At 46.7% G+C, this 21,736-nt stretch overlaps 1 protein-coding gene across 4 annotated transcripts in view; it reads right to left on the reverse strand.

Moving 5' to 3' along the window:
• Positions 1 to 21,736, reverse strand: part of ryr2a (ryanodine receptor 2a (cardiac)) — a 936,900-nt gene that overhangs the window by 138,631 nt on the left and 776,533 nt on the right. For all 4 annotated transcript variants that reach the window (XM_038814319.1, XM_038814304.1, XM_038814294.1 and 1 more), the window contains 5 exons: positions 19,392 to 19,443; positions 17,063 to 17,116; positions 12,489 to 12,588; positions 9,923 to 10,002; positions 4,312 to 4,388 (listed from right to left, as the gene is read on the reverse strand). In XM_038814319.1, coding sequence (XP_038670247.1) covers positions 4,312 to 4,388; positions 9,923 to 10,002; positions 12,489 to 12,588; positions 17,063 to 17,116; positions 19,392 to 19,443 — 363 coding nt within the window. The remainder of the gene's footprint in view (positions 1 to 4,311; positions 4,389 to 9,922; positions 10,003 to 12,488; positions 12,589 to 17,062; positions 17,117 to 19,391; positions 19,444 to 21,736) is intronic.

The following is a 21,736-nucleotide window of genomic DNA, read 5'->3' on the forward strand; positions in this document are numbered from 1 at the left end:
ACTGAGAGGGAAACAGAGTTAACATTGAGTCCAAAATGACTCTTCCTTTTAACAGCATCTCCCAACCCGTGACATCCTACATCAATGGGGCAAGGTCAGCAGTTCGCTGCAAGTCAGGGCAGATGGTGGAATAGTGGTACTGTCATTGGTCTAGTAAGCTAGAGATCCCAAGGGTGGGGAACTGGATTCAAATCCCACCACAGCAGATGGTGAAATTTGAATTCAATAAAAAATCTGGAATTAAAAGTCTAATGATGACCATGAAATTATTGTCAATGTCCTTTAGGGACAGAACTCTGCCATCCTTACCTGGCCTACATGCGAGTCCAGACCCACTGTGGTAGACTCTTAGATACCCTCTGAGCAAGGGCTATTAGTGATGGGCAATAAGTGGCAGCAATGCCCACATCCCATAAATGAATAAAAGTCATAATTGAATATATAGTGCCGTTTTTAAATTGACGCTGAGTGAAAATCCTAAAAATTCCTCTTCACCCTATAGAAAGAAGCGATATAGGGTCGGAAGGCATAGAATCTGTGTGGGTAAAGTTGAGGAATCGCAAAGGAAAAAAGATCCTGTTGGGAGTTATAGAAGTAGTCAGGATGTGGGCAGAAAATAAATCAGGAGATAGAAAAGGCATGTAAAAAAGGCAATATTACAATAATCACATGGGTCTTCAATATACAGGTGGACTCGGAAAATAAGGTTGGTAGTGGATCCCAAGAAAGGGAATTTGTGGAATATCTACAAGATGTTTTTTTTTGGAGCAGCTTGTGGTAGAGCCCACTAGTGAACAGGCAGTTCCAGATTTGGTGAAGCTGCTGGGGAAGACTTGATTAAGGTGCAGGAACCCTTTGGGGGCAATGACCACAATATGAAATAGCAGAGGAACTGAATAGATACTTTGCGTCAGTCTTCACATAGGGATTAGGAGCGGAAGTAGGCAATTCAGCCCTTCGAGCCTGCTCAGCCATTCAATCAGATCATGGCTGATCTCTTCCTGCCTCAAATCCACCTCCCTATCTGTTTTCTATCTCCCTTTAACCAGTTTTTAAAATCAGAAATATATCTATCTCCTTCTTGAAACTTTTGAATGACTCAGACTCCATCGCACTATGGGGCAGCGAGTTTCACAAATCCACCACCCTGTGCGAGAAGTAGTTCCTCCTCATCTCAGTTCTAAATCTACCACCTCTCAACTTGAACTGTGATCTTTCTTTGTAGAGGTGGAATTTACCCTGCAATTTGAGAGGGAGAAGCTGGAACCATATGTATTACAATTGAGTAAAGGTAATTACAAAGACATGAGGGAGGAGCTGGCCAGAATTGATTAGAAGGGGAGCCCGAGCAGGGAAGACAGTGGAACAGCAATGGCAGGTGTTTTTGGGGGTTATTCGGGAGGTACAACAGAAATTCATCCCAAGGAGGAGGAAACATGCGAAGGGGAGGACAAGGCAACCATGGCTGCTACGGGAAGTCAGGCACAGCATGAAAGCAAAAGAAAAAACATACAATGGGGCGAGGGTAAGTGGGAAGCCAGAGGATTGGGAAGCTTTTACAAGCAAGGAGAGGACAACTAAAAAAGCAATAAGGGGGGAGAAGATGAAATACCTTCTTATTGGGTTACGGGGATAGCGTGGAAGTGAGGGTTTAAGTGGGTCGGTGCAGACTCGATGGGCCAAATGGCCTCCTTCTGCACTGTATGTTCCATGTTCTATAAGTGTAAGCTAGCAATATAAAAGAAGATTGCAAGAGGTTTTGTTTGCGATATATAAAAGGTAAGAGAGAGGCAAGGACATTGGACCACTGGAAAATGAAGCTGGAGAAGTAGTAATGGGGAGCAAATAAATGGCAGAGGAACTGAATAGGTACTTTGCATCAGTGCTCACGGTGGTCACCACCAGTGGCATACCAGAATTTGAAGTGAGTTAGGGGTCAGAGGTGAGTGTAATGGCCATCACTAAAGAGAAGCTGCTGGGGAAGCTGAAAGGTCTGAAGGTGGATAAATCACTGGACCAGATGGACGACAACCCAGGGTTCAGAAGGAGAAAGCTGAGGAGATTGTGGAGGCATTGGTGGTGATCTTTCAGGAATCACTGGAGGCAGGGAGGATCCAGAGGACTAGAAAATGGCGAATGTAACATCCCTGTTTAAGAAGGGAGGGAGGGAGAATATGGGACATTGTAGGCACTTTAGCCTGAATCCAGTTGTTGGTAAGATCTTAGAGTCCATTATCAAAGATGAGAATGCGGAGTATTTAGAAGTGCATGATAAAATAGGACTGAGTCAGCACGGCTTCGTCAAGGGGAGGTCATGTCAAATCTGTTAGAATTCTTTGAGGAGGTAATGAGGAAGTTGGACAAAGGAGAGCCAGCAGATGCCAGCTATTTGGATTTCCAGAAGGCCTTTGACAAGGTGCCATACTAAATAAGATGAGAGCCCATGGTGTTAGGAGCAAGGTACTGGCATGGAAAGAGAATTGGCTGACTGGCAGAAGGCTGAGAGTGGGGATAAAGGGATCTTTTTTCAGGATTGCAGCTGGTGACTAGTGGCGTTCTGAAGGGACCACAACTATTCACGCTATATATATTAATGATCTGGAAGAAGGAACTGAGGGCATTGTTGTTAAGGTTGCAGATGATACAAAGATCTGTAGAGAGACAGGTAGTGTTGAGGAAGCGGGATGCTCAAAGGACCTGGACTGGCTAGGAGAGTGGGCAAAGAAGTGGCCAATGGAATACAATGTGGAAAAGTGTGAGGTTATGCACTCTCGCAGGAAGAATAGAGGCATAGACTATTTTCTAAATGGGGTAAACCTTTGGCAATCTGAAGCATAAAGGATCTTAGGAGTCAAAGTATAGGATTCTCTTAAGGTTAACGTGTAGATTCAGTCGGCATTTTGTAAGGCAAATGCAATGTTCGCATTCATGTCAGAGGGCTAGAATGCAAGAGCAGGGAGGCTATATAAGGCTCTTGTCTGACCCCATTTGGAATACCGTGAGCAGTTTGGGTGCTGCGACTAAGGAAGGATGTGCTGGCCTTGAGCGGGGTCCAGAGGAGGTTCACAAGAATGGTCCCAGGAATTAAGGGCTTGTCATATGCAGAGTGGTTGAGGGCTCTGGATCTGTACTCGATGGAGTTCAGCAGGATGAGGGGGGATCTGATTGAAACTTATGAAATACAGAGAGATCTAGATAGAGTGGATGTGGAGAAGATGTTTCCACTTGTAGGAGAGACTAGAACTAGGGGATCAGGGATTACGGGGAAAAGGCAGGAGAATGTGGATGAGAAACATATTAGCCATGATTGAATGGCAGAGCAGACTCGATGGGGTGAATTATCCATTCCCTCAGCCAAGTGTTTCTTGGCTGCGCACCGTCACTGGCAGTGAAATTCTCCATCCTGCCGCCGGCCAATGGGATTTCCAATTGTGCCCACCCCATGCCACAGGGAAACCCGTGGGTAGGAGTCCACTGCCAGCAGAACGGAGAACCTCACCTGCAGAGAATTCACCCCAAATGAGTGCAACTTGCAATTACTAAAGTCGCTGAACACTATAGTTCCCTCGCTCAAGTAGGACATGCCTGAACAATGGCTTACAAGAACTGTCTAAGAACGTACTTGAGAGAATAACACTGTCACCCACAAGGAGAGATTTATTTTTTACAGTTAGAGAACCCAATTCATTTTTTTCCAGTTAAGGGGCAATTTAGCCTGGCAAACCCACCTACCCTGCACATCTTTGGGCTGTGGGCGTGAGACCCACTCAAACATGGGGAGAATGTGGTGGGCCTCTGGGGAGCTCCATTGGTGAGGTTCCCCTTATCCATGGTGGGGGTTATCCATGTCTGTTTGGGGGGGGGCATGTGAGACAGGGGGCAATTGCCCGTGACCATGTTGGGGGGCTCCCTGTAAGTGAAGGGGGAGATCAGCTCTCCGTGTAAGTGGAGATCAGCTCGGCAGCAGGAAATCCTTCGAAGTGCGGCCTCGACAGGGAGATACTCCCCAAGGCCAAAGGAAAAGGCAAAGTGCTGTTGAATAGCGGGGTGTATCTCTGCACTGCAGCCACTGAGGTACACCCATTAAATGCCCCCGGCAGTGGACTTTAACAATCTGTTCGCTGAATCGGCCCAACATATATATCTATAATTATATATATTCAATACATATCAATATATTCATAATTCTGAAACATATTCTGAACACAATAATCAAAACCTTAATTTTTTTTTAAAAACGAGGTAATGCTGAAATTCCCCTTTGTGGAATAAAGTATTAACTGGAGGAGGTTATTAACACGGTACCCTTACCTGCATGACTGCATCAGACCTGCAAGGCTCTGAAAGAAACCCACATCCTTCTTCTCTTTGAGACAGTCAAGCATTTTCTGCAGAAGATCAAAACCAGACCTTATGTGATGGATTAATGACTACAAGTCACAGTGTTGACCTGCACCGAATAACATTTCCTATTAAGGTCCGCCATATTCAAAGGGGTACAAAATGCTGTGGTGACGTTATGGATGGAAGGGCCATCCGTGTACAAGGGAGTGCAATGATGATTCACAAGGACGTTATCATGGTTCCATCTATGTAGTAGGAGAGATTACATGAGCGAGACTGGTACTGCTTTCAGTACAGTAAGGGTGATTTGATTGAGGTTTTTAGCAGTTTCAAAGGAGTAGATAGAGGGAAACATTTTTTGCTGGTCGGGGAGGTCATGGACTATGGGGTGTAAAACGAAAAACAGACAGGCTATTCAAGAGAGACTATAGGAAACACTTATTTACATAAAAAGGTGGCTGAAGTGGGGAACTCTCACAAAAAACATTGATGTTAGTTCAACAAATAATCAAAAATCTGAGCTATGTACTTTTACTGGCCAAAGATATTGGAAAATCTGGAGCCAAGGCTGGTGGGTGGAGTGGAACTACAGATTAGCAATTATCTTATTGAATAGCTGAATGCTTTCGAAGGGCTGAATGGCCTACCCCTGTACCTATGTACTGTTTGTGACACAAGCCCATGTTGACTTAAGTGGCTGGATTTTCAAAGCGGGGTAGGGAACCCGAGATCCTGATGAATTCTGGGTCCTGACCCCGCTCCCAATCTGCGTCACTCTTCTGATGCTATTTTTATTTGCAAATTGCCTAGATGGTGAGGAAGTAAGTTTGGCGCCGAGTGAGAGGCGCCAAGCGCTTCCAGAAGTCAAGTGCTGCCTGTCAGGCCAGGGTTTGCTTCTGCCTTGCTGATTGCAGCAGGCAGCTCCTTGAGGTGTAACGCGGCATAAAGCAGCCATGGATGGACGGTTAGGAGCAGCACTCATGCTGACACCCATTGGGCTCAGAGATTCGAATTTAAAAACTGGTTAAAGGCAATTTATTGGGGTCCCTCGGCCAACACAACAGCTGTGGCCAAAGATGCACAAGGCTGTTGGGTGCTCCGATATAACATTTAAAAATTCCAATGAGGTTGATAATGAGTTTAAGAGTTATTGACTGGTGGTGACAGATTTTCACAACCCCCAACAGCCCTTTGAAAATTCAAAACTGTCTCGGAGACATCAGGATCCCAAGGTTAACTCTGGGGTCCATGGTGTTTAATTCCTGCCCACAGTGGGTCCCGAACCTGCAGTCCTTTGGAAATCCAGCCCAATCTGTTTATATGGCATTGCTCTATTACCATACTTTAGTACAGAACCTCTTGGTGATCCTACGGTGTAGATTCAATGTGGTGATTAAAGAGAACAGCAACACCAATAATAATATTGAGCTAATTGCTACAAAAATCTTGTGGCAGCAGTATTAATAATACAGCTGGATTAAAGACATTTCCTTGAAAGAATGGTAAAAGTTAACTTTCAAAGATAAATTGACAAGACGAGAGACAAGGCCATCGGTTACACATTAAATCTGGTTTAAGTTGTGTCCAATCCAACTGGGCTGGATTTTCACTATCAAGGCAGGTAACTCGAGTCGGGCACTCAGCAGACCTGTCGTGGTTTAAAGGGCTCCAGTAGACGCATTTTTCCCTCTGCGGGTGGGGTTAGGAGAGTCGGGTCCACTGACCCCAGAGGAAAATTGTAGGGAACTATAGAGACAGGTGAATGCCAATTAGAAACCTCAGATCTTGACACGTTAACAGAGCTGAATGGCGTTAACGTCTTTTCCTCAGTTCACGACTCCCACACTATGGTTTTGGGCCCTTGGAACAGCCAAAATGGTGTCTGTTTGAACTCAGCAACAGGCTCTGATTGGTTTGCGTTTCCTCCCCCCTCCCCCCACCAGCCTTCACAGCAGAAGGTGAGGACAATGTACCTGGATTTCCATGAAAACTAATAATTAATCCAAGACTCAAACTCAGTAAAGTTAATATATGCAAGAAAGCAGTATTTGAAAAATTTATGATGCCAAAGGCAATTAAATCCCCAGGACCTGATGGTTTTCAGCTCATTTGGGCTGACTTTTCCGGCCCTTCCCACTGTCACGAAGGCGGTCCCACCACACCCCCGCAATGGCGGATTCCCTAGCAGCACACCCGGCAAGCAAAGCACTGAATCTGGCGGGACAGGAAAATCCCGCTGGCAGCCCATGACAAGCCAACCAGATAACCCACCGTTGGTGGGAGGCTGCGGAAGATCCCAGTCAAATGCCAAGGTTTTAAAGGCAATGGTTGAGGAAGTTGCAGATGTTTCAGTCATCATTTTCCAAAGTTCTATATATTCAGTAACTATCCCTTGAGGTTGAAAAACGTAGTTAAAGAGGGTGAGAGAAGGGTTCCAGGACCTGTCAGTCTGCCGAATGTTGTGAGGAAGTTATCGCAATCTATGATTGAGGACAGAGTGACTTTTGATGCAGAGATATTTAAGCTGATTAGAGAGAGAGCCAAGTACAGGGCTCTGCTTGCTAAATAGGCAACGTGTTCCTGCCTCAGACTCTGATATCCCCAGATTTAAGTCTTGATGCCCCGGAAGGGGCGTTAATGGCATGGTTCAACAAGCTGTTATTCACCTTTTCAGCGCTCCACACTATTCTCCGAGGGCAGTAAGGAGTGTGAAGATATGCAAAATAAATAAGGGAGATTGATAAAGGGTAAATTAAGTGCAAGGAAACATGTTAAACTGTTCGTGGAAATAACTGAAGTAATAGACAGGGATGTCTATCGATGCAGCTTATCTGGACTTTGATGAGCCATCATGTGTCACGGCACAATGTTAGTCATCTCTTCTACTCAGTAAACTACAGTTCACTATGCGTTGCCTATTTAGCAAGCAGAGGTTTACTGAGTAGAAGAAACGACTAACATTGTGCCGTGACACATGATGGTAAAAGAGGCTAACAGTGAAGCATGATGGTAAAAGAGGCTAACAGACTTGTATGTGTGTGTATGAGTAAAGACTGCAGCTCAGCAAAAATTTGTTTAGTGGGAAACGGAGAACAACATTTTGCAACTGGACCTTTTACTGATAACACTTTGTCAAAACAGTGAAAACAAGGCTCTCGCAAGGACAAATGATGCCTAAGTGCTCGAGGATTGTTTATGAGAATGAATTGTAAACTAAGAACTAAAACCTTATAAGAAGCACGAACATCTGAGATTTCAGCAGCGATAACCCTGGGATCGACATTCACAAGATGAGACCCTGAGTTTGGAAACTGAGAGCAGCACCACCACAGTCGGGGAGGGGACCCGTTCTGCTGGCCTGGGGGGCTTCGGCGGGGGCTGGGGGGACTTGTCAGGGGGTGGCCAGGGGAGCACTATCTGGCAGGACAGGTCCATGCGCGGCCGGCGCCATGTTGTACAGTGAGCCTGCCGCAGGCAGCCAAGGACCCGACAATTCTCCATCTGCATCTGTATCTGTATCCGAGCTTTACGCTGCATGGCAGCTAGCCCCTCACCGGCCGGAGCATCGGTGCGTGGGCGCCGCTGACTTTTTGGTCGGAAGACTGGACAGATGCTCCGGACATGGCATCAAAATCGGAGAATCCAGCCCTGTGTTCTCCCGCTGGAGCTAAATTGCACCCGATTGGCGCACCCAGAATTTCCAATCCTTCACCAAGTAAATGTATGAATGGCGAGGATTGCGAGGGATTCCCATTATTTGGCCGCCATTTTGGTGCTGTCAATTTCGAGCTGACCACTTCAAAATCACTCAATCATGAAGGGAGGTGATTGGAAAGCACTTAATTCTATTTGATGTGGTCCATGACCTGTCAATCAAAGCTTGCTCTTTATAAACATTGTGGTTAGAGCAGCTCAGAGTTACTCAACCATGAAGGAACATCAATGGAATAATCATAGAATCATAGAATTTATGGTGCAGGAGGAGGCCATTCGGCCCATCGAGCCTGCACCAGGCCTTGGAAACAGCTCCTACTTATGCCCACGCCTCCACCCTAGCCCCGTAACCCCACCTAACCTTTTTTTGGACACTAAGGGCAATTTATCATGGCCAATCCTCCTAACCTGCGCATCTTTGGACTGTGGGAGGAAACTGGAGCACCCAGAGGAAACACACGCACACACGGGGAGAACATGCAGACTCCGCACAGACAGTGACCCAAGCTGGGAATCGAACATGGGACCCTGGAGCTGTGAAGCAACTGTGCTAACCACTGTGCTATCGTGCTGCCCTGCATTGCTGACAGCTGTGTGTGTGGAAGCTGTCAATCACAGCCTAGTAAAATAATATCAAGGAAAAATGAATGAATGGCTTGCAGCTCAAAGATCTGAGGGGGTTAAAACATAGCTGACTGGTTTTCTTTTTCCAGGAATTGACAGGTGCTGCTTTTTTTCACTGTGTCTGTCTGCCTGGACTGCTCTCTAGCTTCCCTGATAGGCCCTCTCTTTTGGGGACCTTCCTGATAGGCCTCTCTCTTCCGGGGGAGCTTCCTGATAGGCCCTCTCTTCTGGGGAGCTTCCTGATAGGCCTCTCTCTTCTGGGAGAGCTTCCTGATAGGCCCTCTATTCTGGGGACCTTCCTGATAGGGCTCTATCTTCTGGGGAGCTTCCTGATAGGCCTCTCTCTTCTGGGGAGCTTCCTGATCGGCCTCTCTCTTCTGGGGAGCTTCCCGATAGGCCTGGGGAGCTTCCTGACAGGACTCTCCTGGGGGCTTACTGATAGGGGGTCATTTTTCTGGGGGGGTCTCCTTATTTTGCGGGTCTCTGTGTGTGGTCTCTTTATTTCAGGGGTCTCTGTGGGGAGTCTCTTTATTTGAGGAGTCGCTGTGGGGAGTTTCTATTTAGGTGGTCTCTGGAGGGGTCTCTTTATTTCGGGAATTTCTGGTTAGAGGGACTATTGGGGTGGGATGAGCGGGTCTTGCACTGTGGGGTGGGTGGCCCTCGGATGCACTTTGGGGCAACTCCCTGAAATAGTTATCCCCTTGGCCCACTACGAGGTTCACCGCGTCAGGGCCACGCTTGTCAGGACCAGCAGTGATTCTCGTCCACGTGATTCCCGGCCCAGAGGACCGGCGAATCACGTGGTCCCGGAGAATATGGTGCCCGGCCCATGATGCGCGAACCTCGAACCCAATACTGGAATCTCCCGACATTGGGAACTCCGCTGCTGGAGGCGCGAGGCAGAGGTGTTCGCCTAGAGAGTTTCACAATAGGTACATACCAGGAGGGAGTAATGAATGGTGTCTCACAAGGATCTGTGTTTTACCCTCACTATATTTATTAATGATTTACAATGCACAATAGAAAGCCATGCATCTTGCTGATGGCACCAAAATTGATGGCATGGTAAGGAGTGTAAACAGGAGCATAAATGTCCAATAATGAATTGATAGAGTGAGTAGGAAGGCTGTGGCAGATGAATTTCATTGCAGGTAAGTCTAAGATTATCCATCCAGACTATATTCCATAGTCAGCATTTGGTACAGATTCATCCCTTGTTTTTGTATTCAGCCTAACATACCTGCTGAACTGTTGAGTTTCCACCATTCAGAATAGCGATCCCAAGCTTTAGAGTGGACGCAACCATCAATCCCATTTCACCTAAAGAAAATGAAAGTATTTACTAAATGCATTTAATTGCAAATCCAAAAGCAATGGTGTGTCAGTTTATCAGTAATATTATTAATTAGCTAGACATATTCTGAAATTTCATTTTCATAATTTTAAGTGACAACTTTATCAATGACAAACATTTCAACTCTGGGCTATTGTAAACCATGATGCCAGTGGATTCTAACAATCCAGGTCATGACTATGGCCGAGATACTCCATTCTGGAGCCCAAGTGCTCCCGCTTGCAGGGAATGACTACTGGTCTCTGCTGGCGCTAGAAGCGGGGCCAAATATGCGAGTGTGGTGAATGTACTTCACCTAATGCATGAGCTGTCTGTACTGTCTGTATAATGATGTGACCCATGATCTGGAAGTGATGATTATAGGCTACTTCCAGGTACTGTACTGGAACCCCGGTGGGCTCCGCCCCGGCTCCGCCCTCACCGGGGCCATATATAGTCCGGCCACCTCTGGGTGGCACTCATTTGTACAGCCGACTCTGGCATGCGAGTTCATGGATATTAAAGCCTAATGTTCACTCGTTCTCACGGTCTCACAGTGAATTGACGGTATCACAGCGGGTCTCTCCCTTTTCCATGCTAATTTATGCATGAGGGCAGCGCGGTAGCATAGTGATTATCACAATTGCTTCACAGCTCCAAGGTCCTAGGTTCGATTCCCTGCTAGGTCACTGTCTGTGCGGAGCCTGCACGTTCGCCCCGTGTCTGCGTGGGTTTCCTCCGGGTGCTCCGGTTTCCTCCCACAGTCCAAAGATGTGCAGGTTAGGTGGATTGGCCATGCTAAATTGCCCTTAGTGTCCGAAACTGCCCTTGGTGTTGGGTGGGGTTACTGGGTTATGGGGATAGGGTGGACGTGTGGGCTTGGGTAGGGTGCTCTTTCCAAGGGCCAGTGCAGACTCCATGGGCCGAATAGCCTCCTTCTGCACTGTACATTCTATGATTCTATGATGAGGGAGAGCTCATCGGATTCTGTTGGAATCCCGGTGTCAGGCCACCATCTTGATTGGGCAGTCCCATACTGAAGCCCGACGCAGGCCCCCCTTCCCCTACAATGAAAATCCGGAAACCCACCTCCCCCACTACAAGTAAGGGTATCTCCCCCCACCCCCAACCACGAAAATAACGACGTCAGTCCTCCCACAGCTTGCATAAGGGTGACATGATTCCCCCCTCCAACGCTTCTGTCCCCCACCATCAACAGAACCCACCATTAGACCCCCAATTAACGACCCCCATCAGAGACCCTTAATAGTCAACCCTGCCTGAAAGCCAAAAGGCAGTCCAGGTAGAGTGGGGATCTCGGATGGGAGTCCCTGATGGGGGATAACGGCAGACTCTGACAGGGGTCTCTGATGGGGGATGATGGCAGTCTCTGATGGCCGTCTCTGATGGTTCTTTCATATCTTTTGCTGACTGTTCCTGCATAATCAGGATTCCTTCTGAAAGGAACCATGGGCCGGCACGGTGGTACAGTGGTTAGCACTGCTGCCTCACAGCACCAGTGACCCAGGTTGAATTCTGGCCTCGGGTGACTGTATGGAGTATGCACATTCTTCCCGTGTCTGCATGGTTTCCTCCAGTTTCCTTTCACAGTCCAAAGATATGCAGGTTAGATGAATAGGCCACGCTAAATTGCCCCTTCGTGTACAACCCCTTCGTGTACAAAGGTTAGATGGGGTTACAGGGATAGCGTGGGGATTGGACCTAGGTAGGGTGCTCTTTCAGAGGGACGGTGCTGACTTGATGGGCCGAATGCCCTCCTTTTGCACTGTAGGGATTCTATGTTTCTGTAGAGTTTCTACACAGTTGAAACCACAATCTTCAAGATAAAATTATATATTTAAAACTAAATATAATTAAGGTGCAATTTAGCGTAACCAATCCACCTAGCCTGCACATCTTTGGGTTGTGGGGATGAGACCCATAGAGACATGGGGAGAATGTGCAAACTCCGCACGGACAGCGACCCGGGTCGAGATCAAACCCGGGTTCTCAGCAGCGTGGGGCAGCAGTGCTAACCACTGCACCACCGTGCCGCCCCAAGATAAAATTATCATCTCGGACACTGTGCATTTAAAGATGAATAGAATAATCTGGGACACTGAGTATTTATGACAAATATTGCAAGTTTTTTGATGAAGTGACAATGGGAAAGATTCCATTCGGGGAAAGCTGAGCAACCTGAATCTCTTCCTCGTGCTTGGGAATCCAGCCCACAGTCTCCTAAACGGAGAACCCTGCCCCACATCTGCAATGCTGTGGACAACTAGATTATCCATTTCTCCCAGTGTGGGCATGATGCATGTTTTCATTTTAAATATTCAATCTTTTTCAATGAGAGCAAGTTGTATTTGCTGTATTTCTACTCATAACGCAAGAACCATTATCTCATAAGCACAGCTCTGGTTGGAGGTAAGCTTTTTTCTTTTACAGTGCAGCTCTATGTGACTCTTACCTTTGCTGGCACTGATCATCTGCAGAACCATCTCTGCAGCACCTCGGTCATGAAGTCTCGCTTGCTGATACAGAAGCTTTTGTTTTTCCATTTCCTTCTCCTAAAGAGAAAACATACGCAATTGAACAGAGGCAAACTAAGCGTTTCACCTTTTCTCCAAAGGGAGGGTTTTCTTTTAAACCTAGGGCTCTATGCTAACTTCTCAGGCCGTGCATTTTGGAGGCCTAACACCAGAATTTCAACTTTGCCGTTACCTGTATTCGGTTCCATCTTTGCAGGATGCTGACAAAAAGATGCCAAGACATCTGCGTTTACCATTTTTGAACAGTGTTGCTAGTTTCTTCAACCATCCTAAAGCTGAAGTATCCTTTTTTGAGGAGATTGCACAATCAATAAATGGATCCAAAACAAAGCCCTTTCTAGCAGGAATCTGGCATTCTCTTTAGCTCCTGAAAAGGTTGTCGAAGCTTTCACAGAGTAGAACAGAAAACACCGTTTACTTCTCGTTGCGGAATGTTACAAAAAACTGTCTGTTGCACTCTTAAAGCCTCTTTCCATTCTGCCACACAGCTTCTAGAATCGTGATGTTCAGTGCATGTTGGGATAGATCTTATGTTGTTTGCTGATCGTGATTGGGACTGCTTACGATTTGGAAAATCAACGAAAGATGCCGCAAATGCTCTTGAACTTTCCTGGTGTCCAAAAGAATGTAATCATTTGGTCAGAGTGGTGCCTGAGAAGAGTGGTGGACCTTGTTTCAGCTGAACCACAACGGGACATTGAGGCACGTGCACGATCACACACATAGCCCCCACGAACGGGTGCTCATGAGGAGCGCCACAGTGGGCCCATTGTCTTTCAGCAGCGCGTAATGGAAAAAGGCTTGGCAAAACAGGGATTGACAAGTCCGAATTCCTGGTAGATTTAAAGCCTGCAAGTCGACTGCAAAGAGGATACCACAGCTTGGATGGGACAAAGAGTACCGACAGAAGACAGTTTAGAGCCCTGTAGAATTGAGCAGCATTGGGCGTTCATAGGCACAGCTGAAAGCTGAGATCATTGGGCGTAAGACGAGTAAATCGGCGTAATGTCCGGAGAAAAGAAATTTTGGGAGACGTGTGGTTTATGAGGAGCAGCAGCAGCAGCAATAGCAGCAGCAAAAAAAAGCGAGTTCTCATGAAATTGGTTTTGCTGCCTTTATGTTCTATTTGAACTACTCAGAAACACACTGAAAGAAGCAGACAATTCAGATGGAAAAGGTTTTGAAAATAAATTAAGGCTTTTAAGGGAATGTTTATATTTACATATAAAACATAGAGGGAAAAATCAAGAAATAACACCAATGAAGATGGTACTGGATTATAAACAAAAATGATTGTAAATGAGACTAACACAGAACAATTAGTGGGGTTTATTGTTTGTTTTCTTTTCTTTTTATTTGTTTTACCAGAGTCGTTTCCCAGAGGCTGCCAAATTTGTTTCGTAAATCTTTGATTATATCACGCTGCAAAAACAAAATTGATCAATTTTTTGTCATTTCCATTTAGCGAAAAAAAAACTCTGGAAGAAAATGGTGATAAATCTAAAATGGGCGAGTAAAGTAAAGTGCAGCCTTGCTCCACTTAGCCATGCCAAATTCTGACAGTTCTGCCTTCATTTTGAACCTCTTCCTTAGTAGCTACATGGCGAAGGAAAACAAAATTTGGTCAGTTCAGAAGTTTTTGCTTTTATTAAAGCTGCAGCATTCCTTTCGTAGCCTCCATAGGATGGATTTTGCATGTCTCACAAGCTCCCTCCCTTAAGTTATTTTCCACCCCCTTTCATTTAGGGGCTGTCTATGTTACGTTCATGGGGGCCCAATTAGCTCAGTTGGCCAGATGGCCAGCATGTGTTAGAATACCGCCAACAGCGCAGGATCAATTCCCCTTCTTCCTGAGGTAGACTTGGGCCTGCCTCCTTGCTCTTGCCCCTCAGAGTGGCAAGGCAATGGCAAAACAGCACTAAAAAGAAAACTGCCTAGGAAAAAGCTCAGAACGAAACATCAGAAGACAATATACTGGGAACCGTCCTTTGGGCAGAGTACACAATGAATCAAAGAATGAATGAGTGAGTGAGTGAATGAATGGCCGGATGGATGGATGGACATCTGAATGAATGAACGGACAAACGGACAAAGGAATGAATGGATGGATGGACAGATGAATGATTGAAGGAATGAATGAATGAAGGAATGAATCGACGGATGGATGGCTGAATGAATGAACGAACAAACGCATGAATGAATGAATATTAGGTACAACTTCCCAACTGTAAAGTATCTGACAAATAACAGTAAGGAAACACGTGAAAGTGAATTGCCCTCCCAACTGAAAGTTAAAAAAGTCATTATATATTTTTTAAGAAGTCTCCAACGTCAAGACCTTGGCAGTTCAAGGTACTGATGCAATGCTGGAGCAATTAAAATTGTGGATGCTGAAGGAGCCGGAATTGGAGCAGCGCAGATACCTTGGAGGGCGACAGACATACGGATGAATTTAAAGACACAAATTTTAAAATTGAGACTGGCTTAAGCAGGAGCGAGTATCGATCAGTGAGCACAGTGGTGATGAGTGAATGGGGCATGGTTCGAGTTGGGACATGTACAATAGAGTTTTGGATGGCCTCAAGTTCAACAACAATTAAATACTGGAAGAATGAGTTCCACTCTTGCAATAGTTCATTTTCAGTGTCAGCGAGGTTGATCAGCAGTAAGTAACACTATTCCCACTTTTAAAAAGGGTACTTCAGACTGAATTGAACAAACCCATAACTTCTTTGTGGTGAATTTAGTTCCTACCTAATGCGCAAGTAAAGGAATGTCACCCCCTCCAATTCATTGAATGGTGAGTCAGAATGCAATATGTTGTTTTTGCAAAGCTATTCGCAGAGCGGTACAATTTGGCGGCAATCTCCAGATTAAAAAAAATAAATTTAGAGTATCCAATTTTTTTTTTCCAATTGAGGGGCAATTTAGCGTGGCCAATCCACCTAACCTGCACATCTTTGGGTTGTGGGGGTGAAACCCACACAGACACGGGAAGAATATGCAACTCCACACGGACAATGACCCAGGATCGGGATTCGAACCCGGGTCCTCAGCGCCGTAGTCCCAGTGCTAACCACTGCACCACTGTGCTGCCCCTAATTTCCAGATTTTAACCACTCATCTGCCCTCGTCTGAAATTGTTGTGCGATTTTCCCATAAATAATTTGAGTAGCATTAGACTCATTTAATTGACAGGAAAACCTGGAGAGATGTGCACTGAAATTGACATTGCTTCCTCCAGTATTTTATATTACAGGTGAAATGTCTTGCATGGATGACCGCTTGTCAGCTTACTTGTTCATCTTTTGTATGCAGAATGGATGTATTCCGTGGCAACCAATATTTTAAGAGCATGTCAAATTCCTTGCTCAGTTTTAAAAAGTGCCACCAGGATGTATATAAATAACTGCATCAAACAATCAGAACCGATCCCCATCGTAGATTTTGCAAATGTGACAGGATTTAGAAACTATTCTTCCAATCTCAAATTTTTTTTTGAAAGGTTAAACCATATTAAAAGGAATCAATACTTGGTATTTTTTCCAGTTTTGAAATCCATCCTCTGCGGTTCAAAACGGGCCACTGCAACCATAAGAAAAATAAACCTAGGGACCGTTGATGTTTGGGTTATAATTACCTTTGGATATTGAAGTAAATTATGCCAATTTCTCCTAGCCATGGGCATTAGATTACACCTTGTCATGGATTCAGCTTTGCAGCACTTTGAGTATCAATACTACTTCCCTTCCACATGATAGCTTCTGGTTCTCAGCTGTATCCAGTGATGATTCAATTATGCATGTGAATTCCCCCCGCCAATTCTCCGGGCCCTGATAGGCCGAGTGACCGTCGGTTTCTGGCAGTCCTGCCGGCGTGGATTGAACATGGTCCCACAAGGCGGGACCTGGCTGGTAGGTCGGCTGGTGAGGTCCTCGAGGGGGCACGGGGGGGACCCACTGTGGCCTGGCCTGAAAATCGGGGCCCACCAATCTGCAGGCGAGCCTGTGCCGTGGGGGCACTACTTCCTTCTGCGCCGGCCCTGTAGGGCTCCACCATGGCCGGTGTGGAGAAGACACCCCACTGCGCATGCGCTAGTATATGCCGGCTGGTCTGCACATGCGTGGAACCACGCCGGCGGTTCTGCACATGCGCTAACTCGCGCCAGCCCTTCGGCGCCGGCCTAGCCCCCGGACGTGCAGAGGATTCTGCCACTTCCTGTCGGCCCTGCGCCGGAGTGGTTCGCACCGCTTTTTACGATGGCATCGGGCCATCGCGGGGATTCGGGAGAATCCCGCCCATTGTGTATGTTCACATTGCGAGAATTAAACATCACATTCAACTTAAAATAAGCAGCAAATTCACAGCGGTAAAGCTCAAAGCAGTTGGTATTACGCAATGACGTCTACAAAAGGCAATTAGTTTACACATGGAAGCTGTGAAAGATACTCTAATGTGTCCTATCTGAGAGATTAATCGAGGTAAGTCTTACTTCAAAACTTTTGACTTCTTCTTCGCCATCCTCGTCCTCTTCTACATGACAGCTCTGCAGTAACAACACATTGAAATGCGTTTCAATTTAAAAGATATGACATTTTCAGAGGGCATTATCAAGACACCAAACGGATGCCATGCTCCGGTGCTTCGATGGTGGCGTGAATGCATTATACGCCCCCTGGCAGCGTGGACATGCAAAACATACAGTAGCCCTCCTTAACATATCATTAACAGGCTTGACCCGATAGTCTCTGGGCTTCCGTGATGCTCTACCTCCACCAGGCAGAGGTGACGCTGGTGTGATATTTGGAAATGGAGATCAGGCACTGTGGCTGCTGAGGGAGAGAGAGGAGGTAAGAAAAGTTTCCAAAGGCACAAGGGTGGACTGACAGTCCACTGGCTGGGGGACGTCTGCCAGAGCCGGGGGGAGTAGCGGGGGTGACCACGGGATGGGCCATGGGTTCGTGGCATTGACCCGGGATCAGCTTGGCCAGGCACGGACTGTCATTGCTGTGGCCTCCGCTGACTGTCCACTGTGTCCTGTAAATGTGCAGAGTGCCACCAGCCTGCCAACTTGCCCACTCCTCAAAATCCTCTACAAAATCCCACCTACTATGATCAGAAATGGATAGATGTTCACACACCTTTAGATTATTAACTATATCTGGCCCATTGCTGACTCTAAAGTCAACTGCTCTAAGTATTTGCGCCCAGGTCACATTCCAGGTCCCTGCCCTCTTTCACCCATCGAAGCCTCTACGACCAGTTCCATTCTAATCAGCCCTCTTAGGACAAGATTACACATTGTGAACTATTTGCAACATTTCCTGCTATATGGGAAAGGTGAAGCAACCACAGGGACGATTTAACATGCAAACAACAGAAGGGCTGGATTTTCCCTTTCAGCGGCTAAATGCTGACAGATATGGAAATTCATGGGTGTGTTATGATGCCAAAACACATCAAACCCTGACCGATTCTGGGACCATTGAGGAACTATCAGCAGAACTAAGTGAAACTCCCGGCTCCCATGCCAAAAACAGCCAGAGTATGGCCAGGTCCGTGGCCGTGCGACAACCTGCAGTGGTCGTGCCGTACAACATGGCGTCGGCCATGCGCGGACCTTACCCGCCATCCACGACCCAAAGGTCACCCCCTGGTACCCCCCCACCAGTTCCCCCAGCGCTTGCGGAAGCCCATCCCCCGGCCAATGGCACGGTTCCTGGCAGCGTTGGCGGCGCTGGACACAGTCCGCGACTGCCAGGCCGGGTTCCCGACTGTTCAGGCCACACGTCAATCGCGCGGTCGGGAACTCGGCCCGTCGTTGCAACGGCGTGCGGCGCAGTTACGCCACTTCTGAGGGGGCCGAGCATGGGTGACCAGTGTCAAACCGGTGTCGGCCTCGATTTGGGCGGCGGAATGGATTCTGCACCTGATTGCTGATTATGATATGGGCATCGGACAACGGAGAATCCCGCCCAGAGTGCTGTTTTGGGCGAGTATAGCAAAGTCTTTCTTGGCGCTGCTGTCTAACAGGACTCTGTGTGATTTTTGGCCTCGGTCGCGAGCGCCCCGCCAAGGCTGCACTTACCTTACTTCCAGTAGGAAGAGATGGGGGCGCCACTTTAAATTCCGCCGCAAAATTTTGACACCCCTTGGGAAACCCCGCCATGGCCTTACTATCCCCCCACTGCCCCAACATACATCTTAGAGGTGTTTCTCCACCCCCCCCCCCCCCCCCCCCCCCCTACCACCACCCACTAACCTCAGCTCACCTCTTAAGGGCAAGACACCCCTGGAAGTTCTCCTCCCAACCTGGCAGTGTCATCCGTAACACTGCCAGGGTAACACTGCAAAGGTGCCCGGGTGCCAGCGGGAGTGCCAGGGTACCACACTGCCCTGAGCCTGACCATCCGGGAGCCTCCAATGGCCCAGGTGCCGTTACGCCTGGTCCACCTTTGTGTGGAGCAGTGATAAACGATGCCATGGCGAGGTCTCCCAGGTGCGGACTTTAGTTCCCAGGCCTCGGGAGAGAATCGGGGCGCAGGCATATTTTAATGAGCCTAATGGCTCACTTAAATATGTTAATCTGGATCTCGTTAGATCTCGCAAGGTGTTCCGAGCGTCCAAAATCTCGCAAGAGGTCTCTCACGAGATTTAATGACCTCGTCGCATCACTGACTACGTGCCCCATATGTTCAGCCATTATAGCTTTGTAAAAACCATTCAATGTCAATTATTTTACCTATAGAGAAGAATTGAGTCTTAATATTTATACAAATAATTTGCACTGAATTCAGTTATCAATGAAATTCAATCATTACCTTCGCCATAATGTCAGCATAAGCCATGTAGAGGAAGTCTTCTTCCAGGTTACTGAGGAGAACAGAAGAGAATGTTCTCAGTATATTTTAAAATCATACCTGAATTAGCTCAGGATATTTTGAAGTGTTTGTATAACATGGGTTAGAATTCCCGGCAGAAACCTTAAAAAAGCCGTATAAATGGCTGTTAATGTCACTCCTCCAGATTTCCCAATGAAGTTACCAAGTTATCAAGAGAATCACATAGAAATTCAAAGGCCATAATCACACCACTATTATATTTGTACAGCATGGTTATAGAATAACAAGCCAGAGATAGTGAATTAAAATCCCTTTGTCAAGCTGTGAGGTAGAATTAAATGATCAAATCATTTGCGAGGGTTTGGGGTGCAAAAATGACCATAACAACTGATTTATTTTCATTCGGTGAATAACTACGTATTGTGGTCAACTCTTAAGTGTCCTCAGGGCAAACTGGTATGAGCAATAGATGGTAACTTTCTGGCATTGTCTCTCTCTAAAGGACAAGAAAGGAGTAATGAATATAGAACAAAGAACATACAGTGCAGAAGGAGGCCATTCGGCCCATCGAGTCTACACCGACCCATTTAAGCCCTCACTTCCACCCTATCCCCGTAACCCAATAACCCCTCCTAACCTTTTTGGTCACTAAGGGCAATTTAGCATGGCCAATCCACCTAACCTGAACGTCTTTGAACTGTGGGAGGAAACCGGTGCACCCGGAGCAAACCCACGCACACACGGGGAGAACGTGTAGACTCCGCACATATAGTGACCCAGCGGGGAATCAAACCTAGGACCCTGGCGCTGTGAAGCCACAGTGCTATCCACTTGTGCTACCGTGCTGCCCGTAGAGCCAAAGTGTCTTCCGAGGAGCTCTTACTCCAAAGTTGTAACTTGTCAAAAATGTGGAGGAACCGGCGTTTGTACACAAAGTTAATTTGATAGTATGGAAGTGGCTTCAAGGAAATGTCAAGCTTCAGCAGCTGAAATGTTAGCTAACATGATCTACTAGTCAAAGATGAAGTTTTGGCACATCCTTTCAAAGACTGCAATCCATCACAATTTCTGATTTATCTTTTAATGAGGTTAGATACCGTGCCTTTCAAAGACCATTGCAGGGGTTAATTAACACTATCAGTCCTGAACTTTACCTTTTTGCACTTTGTACCTTCGTACGTCAGTTCAATAACTGCAGTTGAACAGGAAATAGTTCCTAATACTTTGGTACCTTCCCTTTCTCATTAATATTACACATGTGACTCCTTAAGGACCCCTGTCGCTCGCCTCCTTTCAAGATTGAAGAGTCCAAACTTTTCAAACAGTTCCACATCACTCTGCTCTTAGTCTCAAGGCATGCACCTTAGACTTACCCAAAAATGTCCCCAGCTGTTCAATCTCAACATGACAGGATAGATTCAATAAGTCATCTCAGCAAGTTCAGTTCAGAAATTTCAGCACCATAAATGGTTGCGCTCCATTTGCTGAACAAAAAGAAGCTTCTTTGATCGGAAGACAAGCACAAATCAGGATGTAAAGCCATACATGTCACCTCACCAACCTTAGCTCATCCATCTAGAGAGATCTTACAGTCTTCCCATCAAAACAGCCGATAGTATCTGAAATCAGTCTGACTTATTACTTTACTACTCTAGCCAGGCGGCAATTCCATAAACTACTGACTAGATGTGAAGAGGTGCAGTCGCCACAACCCCGCCCCCCCGGCACTGATAGAATGGGAGTGGTAGAGAGTCAATAACTGGAGCCTTTTTCTTGAAGTGAATGTATTGACTCAACACAAGTTCACAAATTTAAATAAATAAATAAATAAATAAATAAAACTTGCCGGAATTACTCAGTAGTTCAGGCAGCGAGTTACTTCCCCATAACTTCTGAGCTCCATTGTGTTGTTCCCGGGGGTTACCCCCAAAGATGTGCTGGGGGTCCCACCTCCCAAAAGATGTGCCCCCTCCTCCCCTCACCACCTCTGGAGGTCCACACGTTAAGGATTACACAGCAATTGACCGGGAACTTCAAACTTCCATTGAGTAATTTCACTGCACTGCCAACCATCTGAAACTCCAACTGAAATCAGTCTTTGGATAGTTCTGACTTTCCGACAGGAACAGCTAGTCAGGAAAAATTAGTAGAATTAAAACCACTGGGAAACTATAGTACAGACCCTCACCAACCCCCCCCCCCCCCCCCCCCCCCCCGACAACACCCCCTCCTGACAACACTCCCCCAACCAATGACCGCTGCCCCACCCCCCCCACCCCCCCAACAAGGCCATAACCCATCACGCCCTCCTCGACTACCCAGCA

The sequence above is a fragment of the Scyliorhinus canicula genome, chromosome 1 (genome assembly GCF_902713615.1).
Source record: "Scyliorhinus canicula chromosome 1, sScyCan1.1, whole genome shotgun sequence".
Classification (NCBI taxonomy): Eukaryota; Metazoa; Chordata; class Chondrichthyes; order Carcharhiniformes; family Scyliorhinidae; genus Scyliorhinus; species Scyliorhinus canicula.